Source organism: Stenella coeruleoalba (genome assembly GCF_951394435.1).
Source record: "Stenella coeruleoalba genome assembly, chromosome: 20".
Classification (NCBI taxonomy): domain Eukaryota; kingdom Metazoa; phylum Chordata; class Mammalia; order Artiodactyla; family Delphinidae; genus Stenella; species Stenella coeruleoalba.
Window position 1 is genome coordinate 45,170,421 of NC_137166.1, and position 12,380 is coordinate 45,182,800.

The following is a 12,380-nucleotide window of genomic DNA, read 5'->3' on the forward strand; positions in this document are numbered from 1 at the left end:
CCCATGCCTTTTTTCTTCTCTGGCTGTAGCACTGAATTCCTGTGTGACCCCGGCAGCTCCCTGGGCTCCGCGCCCGAGAGAGCCTGCTTTGTTCCATGCCCCCGCTCCATTCTGCCTGGCCTGCCTCCCTGATGCCGCTCTCGCCTCCGCAGCTCTGCCGGAAACACAAAGTGGGCATCCTCTACTGCAAGGCTGGCCAGAGCTCGGAGGAGGAGATGTACAACAACGAGGAGGCCGGGCCGGCCTTTGAGGAGTTCCTCTCCCTCATCGGAGAGAAGGTCTGCCTGAAGGGCTTCACCAAGTACGCCGCCCAGCTGGACGTCAAGAGTAAGTGGCAGTGGCGGGTGGCCTTGCTGGGGGGAGCAGGGTGAGTCCCAACCGCACCCTCATCCCGTGAGCTAAGGCCCAAAGGCCTGGTGATACCCAGGTGAGGACTCCAGGCAGCGGGAGCTCGAGGACTCCATTGGTGGGAGTGCGGGCAGTGCAGCCACTCTGGACAGCAGTACCTCCTGTTCTGGTAGAGTCTGAAGACTCACTTGCTTTGTGTATCAGCCCTTGTGCTCCTAGACACGTCCTCTGAGATCCTGTGCACATGTGCGCTGGGAGACGTCCTAAGGGGTCATAGCCACAGACACCTGCATGGTGCCCAGTGTGCACGAGGACCCCGGGGAAGACAGTGCTCCTGGCCAGTGTCCCCAACTAACAGGCAGGGCTGCCCTGGCCTCACAGCCACCTGGAGGTCACCTGGCTCTGGCACTGGCCAACCAAGGCTTCAGTGACCTCACCTGTCACAGCTTCTCCCCTAGGATGGAAGCCCACAAGAACAGGGATTCCTCAGTCTGTTTTGCTGCTGTTTCCCCTGCACCTACAGTTAAATAAAGCTGGTGGACCTCAGTGCTCAAAAAGGCCAAGGAGTAGGCTTCCAGGGGTGAGTGTGACACCCTGGAGTTACTTGCAGTGTGGTTTGTGGGTTCACTCACACATCCAGCAAAAACAACCTCCTGGCTGTCCTCCCTGGGCAGGAAGGAGCAGTTCAAGAGGATACGATCAAATATGGGGAACCCAGCCTCATGTGGGGGCTGGGCCTCAAGAACATGGCATGTGACCCGAGAGGGATGAGTTGGAATAAAATAGGCAAAGAGGGAGCAGGAAGTGCGTTCCAGGGAGAAAGAACAGCACGTGCAAAAACCCTGGACCCTGAGGTCTAAAGGCTGTTGTTCAGGGAATTAATGTGAAGGAGGAAGTGAGGGAGGCAGGCGGGGGCCTTACCGTGCAGGACCTTTAGGGCTAAAGATTAGGGATTTTGGTCTGTTTCCTATGAGAATTTTGAAACTCATAAGAGGCAGCATTGAATACTGTTAAGGAAACACTCTGGAGTCAGATAGCCTGAGTTCCAGTCCAGACGCCACCACTGACTGAAGTGTGCGTGACCTTGGGCAAGTCACTCCCTCCCTGTGCCTCAGTTTCCCCCATAGAGCCCCTAATCAGGTGTTTCTCCCTGGTCATAACTCCCTCCCATTAGAGATGAACAGTATTCTGACTCGTACGATTATCGTTTCCTTCTTTTCGTCGTAGTTTTGCCATCTTCATACGCATCTCTAAATAATATAATTCGTTTTGCCTGTTTGACAACATAATGTGAATGGAATCATACGGTTTGTACTCCTTTGTGTCTGGCCATTGTATTCGTGGGATTTGCCCATGTGATGGCTGTGACTCATTTCTTTTCACGGCCGTGTACTTTTCCACATTATGAACTGTTTATCTATTCCTTGGACTAACATTTGGAGGATACTTGTACCCGTATTCCGGGGCATCTGTGTACAATTTCTCTAGGCTGTGATCCTAGGAGATGAAGTGCTGGGTCATCAATTAAGCCTATCTGCAGGTTCAGTCGATCTTACTAAAGAGTTTTCCGAAGTGGTTGTACCACCTGACCAGCCACACAGAAGGTTCCAGTTGCCCCACATCCCCACCAACCCTTGGCACTGTCAGACTCTTAAATGTTTACCAGTCTGGTGGGTGCTTAATATATGGCTTCCTTTTTATCTAAATTTACTGGATTTTAAAGGGTGGAGTTAAGTGAAAACATCAAGTTGAAAACTAACACAGGGCTTCCCTGGTGGTGCAGTGGTTGAGAGTCCGCCTGCCGATGCAGGGGACACGGGTTCGTGCCCCGGTCCAGGAAGATCCCACATGCCGCGGAGTGGCTGGGCCCGTGAGCCATGGCCGCTGAGCCTGCGTGTCTGGAGCCTCTGCTCTGCAACGGGAGAGGCCGCAACAGTGAGAGGCCCGCGTACCGCAAAAAAAAAAAAAAAAACTAACACAGATGGCATGTGGGATATGGCAGGAGCCCAGGGGTTTTGGAGGCGTGGTGCTAACTGGTGTTTCTGTTTCAGCTGACTCCACGGGAACCCACTCCCTCTACACGACTTACCAGGACTATGAGATCATGTTCCATGTCTCCACCCTGCTCCCTTATACCCCCAACAACAGGCAGCAGGTCAGTGGGGCCCAGGGTGGGGGCCCCAGGTGACTTCCAATGGGTACACAGCTGAAGCCATGGCGCTCTCCCTCCCCACAGCTGTTAGCTGGCTGCCTGCCTGGCACTGGCTCCCCTGGCACCATCCTTTGCAGCACGTGGAGGCCTTTGGCCCTGGAGACCCTCTGCATCACGGTCTCATCACCTGGGGGTTGGAGACTAGGTCAGGTGTCATTCACTGTCAGTTTTCTTCTGTTTCCTTGGCCATCCTTCTACCCCAACTCCCCTCAAGAGTCTCTTGAGTCATCAGGGATCCTATGGAAAAAAAAAAAGTGAATCAGTCAACATTATTTCGACTGCAAGTGATAGAAGCACAAATCAAACTGGCAAAAGCAAAAAATGGGATTTACTGGGTTAGGTAATTCTCAAGTACTGGGAGAGGGCTGGCTTTAGGTATGGCCGGATCCAGGAGCTCAAACGATGTTAGGAATTCTTTGCATTTCTCGCCTCTGGTTTTCTTCGTAGTGGCCTTATTCACAGACCTTCCCAAGTAGTGCAGAGTCGCCCCCCAGCAGCCCTCGCCTTACATCCCACCAGCTTTGCTACCACGGGAGAAAGAGAGCTGTACCTTGCAGAAGTCCCAGAAACGTTTCAGGAATGAATCTCATTGGATCACTCACTTGCCAGGCCCAGGGCAGGGATGGAATGGGCTGACTGGCCAAGCCTGAAGGACATGCCCACCCCTAGAGAGGGCGAGTGAGGTCAGCTCAGCTTGAAACATTGACAGAGATCAGGGAGGTGCTTTCCCAACGGGGATGGACACGACTGCCAGAAGGAAGAGGAGGAGGTGCTAGGTGGGTGCAACAGCTGACGCCCACCACCAGGAGCCTCCTCACCTGGACACGCCATGCATGCTCAGTCTGGGAGCAGTTTCTAATGAACAGAAACCCCACAGACTTATGGTTTAGTGTATATATTTTTTTCCATTGGTACAGGTGATGTTGTAGATTTTACTGGCCGAAAATGGTCAAATATCGGTGATTTCAGAAGGGTCACCTAATAGCAGCTGTAAGAGCATTGCTGTCATTAAGCCTGGGTTGGAGTTCTTTCTCTGCCACTTCCTAGCTGTGTAATCTCACCTCCCTGAGCCTCAGATCCCTCCTCTGTAAAATGGGTGGAATGGTAGCACCCATGTCGCAGGGTCATTGGGAAAGGACCCTGTACTCATGCATGAAAGTGGGGCTTGAGTCAGGGCCCGACATGGGAGGCGCACAGGAAGCAGACAGAAACCTACTCCTGGACGTCTGGGAGGCATGGTGGGCAAAGCTTGGGTTGTGGAGTCCAGCAGAAGCGGGTTCAAATCCTGGCTGTTTCCCTCCATGACTGTGTGACTTAGGGCAAGACGTTTAACCCCCGGGAACCTAACTTTTCTCATCGGTAAAAGGAGGTAGGATGAGTTAATGACTCACAGCCTTGTTGTAAAGATGAAACGAGGACTTCCCTGGTGGCGCGGTTGTTAAGAATCCGCCTGCCAATGCAGGGGACACGGGTTCTATCCCTGGTCCGGGAGGATCCCACATGCCGTGGAGCAGCTAAGCCCGTGCACCGCAACAATTTAGCCTGCGCTCTAGAGCCGGCGAGCCACAACTACTGAGCCCGCACACCCTAGAGCCCGCATGCAGCAAAGAAGACCCAGTGCAGCCCCCAAATAAATAAATAAATAAAAATTTAAAAAAAAAAGATGAAACGAGGTTGCAGCTTTCAGATGTGGATGTAAAATGCCTAGTACAGGGCCGGCCACAGTAAATGGGTACTTTATCTAGCAATTTAATTTCATCCAGTGTAAAACACACATAAAGAGCTAAGAGTTCCACAGTGTGAGTTGTGCCACTCTGTGTGACTGGATTTCACACCACAGGCCACCTCATGTAGAGCTACACGTGTCTCCCATCTGCGGACCTCACGTGGCCAGTGGGGATTCCTAACAGTTACATGAAGACTAAACTTGTACAAATAAGAACAATGTAATTTCAGCAAGCAAGTAAAATGTCGTGAGTACATCATCGCCTACAAAGATGACAGAGTTTTTCTCAGAGACCGTGACAGGCAGGGGAGAAAGGACAGGGTTCCTGTGGGCTGGTCTGAAGCTGCTGCCCCAGCCTTCTCAACTCAGGTGTCCGAGAAGGGGCGGCAGCAGGGATGGGCCCTGCCAGTGGTCTCGGGTCTGACTCTGCCATCGTCTGTGAGCATGGCCTTGAGCAAGTCGAAAGCCGCCAGCCCATGCTCTTCTCCAAGAGATGTTTCTTGAGCAGCTGCTGTGTGCCAGGCTCTGCTCTAGGCACTGAGGATACAGCAGGGGGCAGCAAACAAAGCAGACAAAACCCTTGTTCTCACGGAGCTGACATGGTGGTGGGAAAAGACAGACAAGAAACAAAAGGAAGAGGGGAAGCCGCTGTACCCTAAGTGTTAAGTAATAAAGGCAGAAAAGCCGCTGTACGCTAAGTGTTAAGTAATAAAGGCAGAAAAGCCGCTGTACGCTAAGTGTTAAGTAATAAAGGCAGAAAAGCAGAGGGGGTGACATCATGGGTAAGACAGTCAGCGAAGGCCTTGTGGGAGGGTGACATTTCAGCCAAGACCTGAAAGGAGGGAGGGCGGGAGCGAGCCATGTGGGGATCTGGGGGAAGAACGTTCCAGGCAGCGGGAAGAGTCAGGGCAGGGGCCTTGAGGAGGAAATGTCTCTGGAGTGTTTGAGGGGCAGCAGGAGGCCAGTGTGGCTGGAGCAGAGTGAGCGAGGGGGAGCACCGAAGGAGACGGCAGGGAGGTGACAGGGCAGATCGTGAGCCTTGAGCCGACCGTGACGTTTTCCTCTCCCCGCCGTTTACCAGCTACTAAGGAAGAGGCACATAGGAAACGACATCGTGACGATCATCTTCCAGGAGCCCGGGGCGCTGCCTTTTACCCCCAAGAACATCCGCTCCCACTTTCAGCACGTCTTCATCATTGTCCGAGTCCACAAGCCCTGCACCGATAGCGTCTGCTACAGGTACGCGCCTGCACCCTACCCCTGCATGCACCGGAGACCACAAAAGCTGGTTTCCAGCATCCAGGCAGCGTGCGGCAGAGAGAGAGAGTGGGGACAGCTTGCGGCAGAGAGAGAGTGGGGGGACAGCTGGCCCAGGTGGGCTGCCTCCTGCGTTTCTTGTTTGTGCTTCAGTAGGGGAGCTCTGTTCACACCTTCCCACACCTTCTGAGAGAGTGATTCTTAACCAGAAAGGGGCATGTCACCCCAGTTTCGATAAGCAAACCATCAGGGATTTGTATTTGCCTGGAATCTTTTGCTTGCAAGTGACAGAAAACCCACCTCAAAAAGGCAGTTATGTACGTTGGTTCTCATAAATGACACGTTCGGGCCTAGCCGGATGTGCTCCACTTCCCTGTCTGTCACTTCGTTTGCTGGCAGCTCCAAGCTTAACATCTTCCCAGCTGCAAATCCAGCAAAAAGACAGCTTTCCTGTCCCAGGAAAAGAAGCCCCAGGATTGAGGCTCATTGACCTGCTTGGGGTCACGTGCCCATCCTAGAGTAAGACCACCAGCTGTGCCTGGGCACAGGGCGCATGGGCTGAGAGGCACAGGAAAATCGGAATATGGAAGGATGGAGACAGGGCAGGCAGGGGCCCCCCTCGGGAGGCAGAGCTGAGGCTTCTCTTAGTTCGCAGATCAAGAAGTGACACAAGCCTCAGACCCATTCAGCGTCCTTCCAAAGCACCAGTTCTCACCTGGGGGCGTGGCTGGCCCCCAAAGGGCAAGTGGAAAGCTCTCTGGCCTCTCACCTCTGACCCCCAACCACCCTGTTGCCTGTCACAGAGGCAACTACTATTAGCTATTTCTCACGTATCCTGATACCTTCGGGCCATACAGGCAAATGCTTACAAGTATTCCTTTTCCACCTTTTAACACACATGGTACCATATCCCACACACTGTTCTGCATCCTGTATTTCTTCACTCAACAGCCTTTGAGAACTTGGCACACCAGTCCTTAAAGTGCCTCTTCCTTCTTTATGACTGCATATTAGTCCATCACGTGGATGCCTGAGAACCTCCCCCCATCCCTTATCAGTGGGCGTTTGGGTTGTTTCCTGTTGCCTGCTGTTACACTCCCTGCTGCAGTGCATAACCTAGTTTTGTGGGGGGTTTTTGTTTTTTGTTTTTGTGTTTTGGCCATGCTGTGGTGCTTGTGGGATCTTAGTTCCCTGACCAGGGATTGAACCCGGGCCCTCAGCAGTGAAAGCACTGAGTCCTAACCACTGGACTGCCAGGGAAGTCTCCATAACCTAGTTTAGACTGTCATCGCACACGCGTCCAAGTACACAGCTGGGATAGATAAAGTCCCGAGCATGGAGTTACTGGGCCAAAGGGTATGTGCGTAGGTACACTGGGTGGTCTCAGTGGAATTGCCAGAATCTACCAGTTTCTTCTTGGCCAAATGTGTGAGAGAAGGGAGGTGGATTCCAATATGCAGGACGTGCTGTTTGACCACCAGGCTAGATGTGTTGCCCAGTGGCCACTGGGAGCCAGTACACCGCATGACAGGGCCTTCACATGGCCCAGGCCCAGGCCTGCAGCCCCCCTCCCTCACCCCCACCCATTTGTTCCCGGGACGGAGCAGCAGCTACGAGGCCCTGCACCTCCAGGCTCCATGTGGGCCTGAGGTTACTGAGATGCTGTCGATGTTCCTCAGCAGCTCAAAGGTAGCCCTGGTGAGCAAAGATGGAGTTGTTCTCGAGCTCACACACACATACACACAGACACAGAAGGACACAGCTCTCCTGTAGCACATCAGAAGCAGGGGGCTGCTGGGTGGGCCTTTCTCCCCTCTCTCCTAACTGTGAGCTCCCCTCTTCCACCTGGTTTATCACAGGAGCCTGCGGCTGACCTCCTGCCTTTCCAGGCCGGCCTTCACGTGGTTTCCAGAACGATCTCTTTTTTTCTGATGCTCGAAGCTTTCTTGTTTTTTTTGCAGTTTAATTTGAAATATTTTTATTATGCAATGTTTTAAACGTTCTGAAAAGTACAGAGGATAATATAACAGACACCCATGTGCCTAGCACCCAATCTAACAGATGTTAACACTTTGCCACATTTGCTTCAGCTCTCCCTTTATTTCTGAAGAAAGAAAATGTTAGAGATACAACCAAAGCTGCCCCTCCTGCAACCCCTTTCTTCCCCTCCTCTCCTTCCCCACACGCAGCTGCTCTCTGGACTGACCTTCCCCTGTCCCCACTCCCACCCCCCGGTGTCTCCAAACACGTTTCTGTCTCAGCATTCATCACCCTGTAGGAACAAACTGTTGATGTGACTCTCGCCTCCCTCGAGGGTAACCCCACGTCATACTCACCTTCATACATCTATGCTGGCCCGGCGCTTGCCATGTAGAGGACCGCAAAGACGCCTTTGCCAACTAGACACATGCCTGGCCCAAACATTGTAGGCCCTGAGAAGATAGTTGTTGAATAAATAATTATGAGTGTTCTAGAAATACTGAGCTACAGCGACCAGGTGACCTGGTGGTCGCACCATCTCCTGGCTGCATAAGGAGGTGCCGCCCTTTCCCGCTCGCTTCAAGTGCGTACTTTCTGCATAGCGCACCGGCATCCCTGCAGCCTGTGGGCTGGGGAAACCCCATCCCTCCTGCTGGGGAAGTGAGGGACCAGCTGTTCTGATTGTCCAGAAACCTTCGGCAGCTTGCAGTTTCATAATTCTTAAAATCATGAATCAGGACTATGGGAAGAGCCCAAATCTGTCACTATAAGTAGCCACGTCCTGAATGAAAAAGTTGCGGAGCCATTCACATCTGTAAAGCACAGTCTGAACAGGGCTTTAATTAGAGTAGAGAGACTGGCGAGGTTGTCTTATCCATCCCCCTGCCTGGAGGCAAGGCCACGCCCACAGGGTTTCCCACAGAGGAAAAGCTGCCTGGTTTGTGTGGCCTTTGAAGAACCTCTCCACCGGGAAATGCCTTTTTCTGTCAAACCTACCCATTGGTAGGAATCTGTTTCTTCTTGGTCTGTCTGTTCAAGTTTAAATCATTACTTTAATCGGTATTGAACACCTGTGCTGGCTCTGGGGCATCAGCTGAGCCCAGGTGGGTGGCACCCGCCCACACACATTCCTGGGATGTAGAGAAGGTTTCACTGCCCAGTGAACCGTGGAGGTGGAGAGCAAGGGGCCTGGCCTGACCCACCTGGGTCTGCACTAGCTCCTTCCATGGTCTCCTGCACATTCTCTGGTCCCGCCCATCCCTTTCTTCATGGGGCAGCCACGGTGATCCTTACAGATGGTCAGCCTGGCACCTGCATTCATCAGGGACCCGCAAGAAGCAGGTGCCCCCCACTCTGGGTTTTAACTGAGGGATTAATGAACAGACTAATAGGTGTGGGTATGTTAAGGGAACCAATACAGGAGAATGAGACATCCAGGGACCAGCAACAGCAGGGAGCCATTACCCCACCCCCAGGGATGAGGTCAGAAGGGGATGGGAGAAGTTTCTGGAAACTAGGGAGAACTATGGCTTTGGGAGAGGGGCTGCACAGCAGAAGCTGTGGCTGTTGAGTAAAGGGCCCAGGACTACAGCCACTGCCGCTGTCCGAGCCCAGCAGGGAGGCAGTGAAGAGAAATAAATACTCCACCTTCTCTCCTCTCCCCTTCCCGTAGCCTGGCCAGGGGAACCCAGTGAAGGTCGCACAGCCTGTAGAAACCCACCTTCCAGGGCAGAAAATGGTAGAGACTGCGTCTGGGGGCACAGGCGGTGAATAGCCAGCCCAGATGGTAAAATGGTTGCTTGTTTCGGGATGAAAAGCGCTAACTCGCCATCAAGGCCCTGCCTGGCCTGGTCCCTGGTGACCTCACCAGCCTTCCACCCTTCACTGCCTGGGCTCCGGGCACCCCGGCCTCACCTCGCCCTGCACGTGCTCTTTCCTGTCGGGCCTTGTTCCTCCCATGCCCACTGCCTGCACGGCCCTTCCCTTAGCTCTTCCTCTGTCTCCTACTCAGCTGCAGATGCCAGTGTAGTTTCTCTTCCTCACAGCGGCCTTCCCAGAACACTAAATCCCCAGGGCCCAAGAGGGGGCGCGTCCCAGAAGCGCTGGTCAAACAAATGCATGAATGTCACCCTGTCCTCTTGTCAAGTTGGGTGGGGGCTTGGGAGTCGAAACCTGAACAAGCCTTTCATTGTGATTGGGTTTCACAATACAGGTTTTAATCAAGAATCTCATTATTTTAAAAATTGTCTTATGGTGTGAAATCTCTCCCAACACCGTACTCACAAGCTGACATTTCTATAGAAGGTGAAGGCAGTACTCTCTAAGGAAAACCTCATTTTCAGCACCTCATACTGTTTGTTAATCGTCATTATGTAAACAGCACAACTCATGGTGTCTCTGGAGCCCCTTTAAATGTCTTTCCTTGAGAGCTGTCTTCCCCTGCACCCTGGGTGTTCACTCTGGCAGGTGCTATAGCCTTTCTGCCTAATACTAGAAATCGTCTAACTTGTAGCCAGCCACTGGGTCTCGAATGTCACAGACGAGGTTCATCAGGTCTAAACTTGACTTATCAGCACGTCTCCTGCCTCCCAGCTCAGGATTGCCTCTGCCTGGGAACCTCGGTGGATGGGGAGCCTGCTTCCCTGTCCTCTGTTTCCCTGCCTTGCACTTCCCCTCCCCCAGGCCTGCTCGCTGCCAGTTTCTGACCTGTCCAGGGTTGGAGCACAAGGAGAAAACGGGAGACAGGGAAATGTCACTGGGGCTCTGGTCACAGCGGGCTGCGTGCTCTCTGGGCTCTGCGGGGGCTCCCTGCCCACCTTCTAGATCTCCCAGGCAGGAGCAGACCCAAGTCTCCTCCCAAATATAAGGGTCACCTAGGGACAGCCCCTATTCATGGGGCCACTTTCTCCAAAGATTTTCCTCCCAAGGAGATCCTCCCTCTCTAATTTGCGTAGTGGGTGAGAAGGTTATTTGGGGGAACAGGTTTTAGATCATTTCCTTTTTACTTTCTCACTCAGTTGCTATCTGATTTCGATCATAATAGCATCTCAGTCAAAACTGAAGTAGGAAGAGCCCCATCCTAACTTCCCCATACAATGAATTTTCAGAACAACCTTTGTAGAGATGATTTATAAAGTGTGTTAGTCTGACACAAGTGTCTGAAAGAAGTAAATCACAGAACGTTCCACGTCATTCAGGTGTTCCTACAATGCTGCTGCTTAACAAACCACCCCAAAGCTCAGTGGCTCACAAACATCATCATTTCTTCTTGGCTCACACATCTGCAGGTCAGCTGAGGTCTGGCTGGCCCTGGCTGCAGGTTTGCTCCAGGTGTCCTCATCCTCCTGGACCAGTAGGCCCCGGGGCATGTTCACGTCATGGTGAGGGCAGGTGCATAGGAGGTGGGCCTGGCCCGCACACACATTTGTGCCTTTGCTCGAAAGCCATTGGCCAAATCAAGTCACATGACCAGGCTCAGGCTTAATGGGGTGGGGATGTACCTGCCCACAAAGGTAGAGAGGAAGGGGTGAATTTTTGCCAAACTATAATTTACCGCAAGCCTGTATGTATGTAAAACAAGATTAACTGAAGTTGAACAATGCTAGGAAAATTATCCTTTGAATATCAGTGGATGTTCTAACATCTGTGGTATAGGAAGTAAAAATGCATGCATGCGCCCTAAGACTTTCTCCAGTTTCCAGTCTAGTCGGCTGGCAACTTACTAGTTAGACGTAGACTTCCGTTCTTAGAAAGGAAACTCCTCCTTCTGGTCATGTATTGTCTTTCTAAAGGAACTCTCAAGTGCCTATCTTTCTACCATGTAAATAATTTCTCCCTCCTCAGTATGGCTGTGACCCGATCCAAAGACGCTCCTCCTTTCGGACCCCCCATCCCCAGTGGAACCACATTCCGCAAATCTGATGTCTTCAGAGACTTCTTGCTGGCCAAGGTGATTAATGCTGAGAATGCCGCGCACAAGTCCGACAAGTTCCACACCATGGCCACCAGGACCCGCCAGGAGTACCTCAAGGACCTGGCTGAAAACTGTGTCTCCAACACACCCATCGACTCCACCGGCAAGTTCAACCTCATCTCCCTGACCTCCAAGAAGAAGGAGAAGACAAAAGCCCGGGCAGGCGCTGAGCAGCACAGCGCTGGGGCCATCGCCTGGAGGGTGGCGGCTGAGGACTTCGCCCAGGGGGTAGAAATCGACTGCATTTTGGGAATTTCCAACGAGTTTGTGGTGCTCCTGGATCTACGCACCAAGGAGGTGGTGTTCAACTGCTACTGCGGGGATGTCATCGGCTGGACCCCAGACTCCTCGACGCTCAAAATCTTCTACGGGCGAGGGGACCACATCTTCCTAAAGGCCTCTGAGGGTTCTGTGGAGGACATAAGGGAAATTGTCCAGAGGCTGAAGGTAAGGGAGAGAGCTTCTCAAGGGTGCTGCAGTTCTGTGGCCTGGCAGAGGCCTTAGGAACCACTAAAATGCCTCCCTGAGCCCAGGCAGTTAGGCCAGGACACTCATCGGCCCCAAGAAAATCAGAATTGTCACTTACACACCAGGGGTCTAGTGGGTCCCACAGCCTGGGTTCTTTGTGGGGAAGGTGTCCGAGGCTCTCCGTGCCATCACCTTGGGAGGACAAAAGGCATATTTACTCACTCAAGATGTTGATAGGAAAGATAAGTTTAAACTCATGTTCAAAATGTAAGGATACTTTCCAGAAGAATTAAAACAGAATAAAAGGTTTCCAGACCATTAAAATATAGGACAGAAGCAGGATGTTGAGGTGGGGAGTATACAAAAGCATAATAAAAGAAACAAAACAAACAGAAAATTATATGGCAGGAATAATT

At 52.3% G+C, this 12,380-nt stretch overlaps 1 protein-coding gene across 10 annotated transcripts in view; it reads left to right on the forward strand.

The window, feature by feature from the left end:
- SIPA1L3 (signal induced proliferation associated 1 like 3) overlaps positions 1–12,380 on the forward strand; it is a 236,409-nt gene that overhangs the window by 153,801 nt on the left and 70,228 nt on the right. For all 10 annotated transcript variants that reach the window (XM_079907721.1, XM_079907722.1, XM_079907730.1 and 7 more), the window contains 4 exons: positions 153–327; positions 2,400–2,503; positions 5,368–5,525; positions 11,367–11,943. In XM_079907721.1, the coding sequence (XP_079763847.1) occupies positions 153–327; positions 2,400–2,503; positions 5,368–5,525; positions 11,367–11,943 (1,014 nt within the window). The remainder of the gene's footprint in view (positions 1–152; positions 328–2,399; positions 2,504–5,367; positions 5,526–11,366; positions 11,944–12,380) is intronic.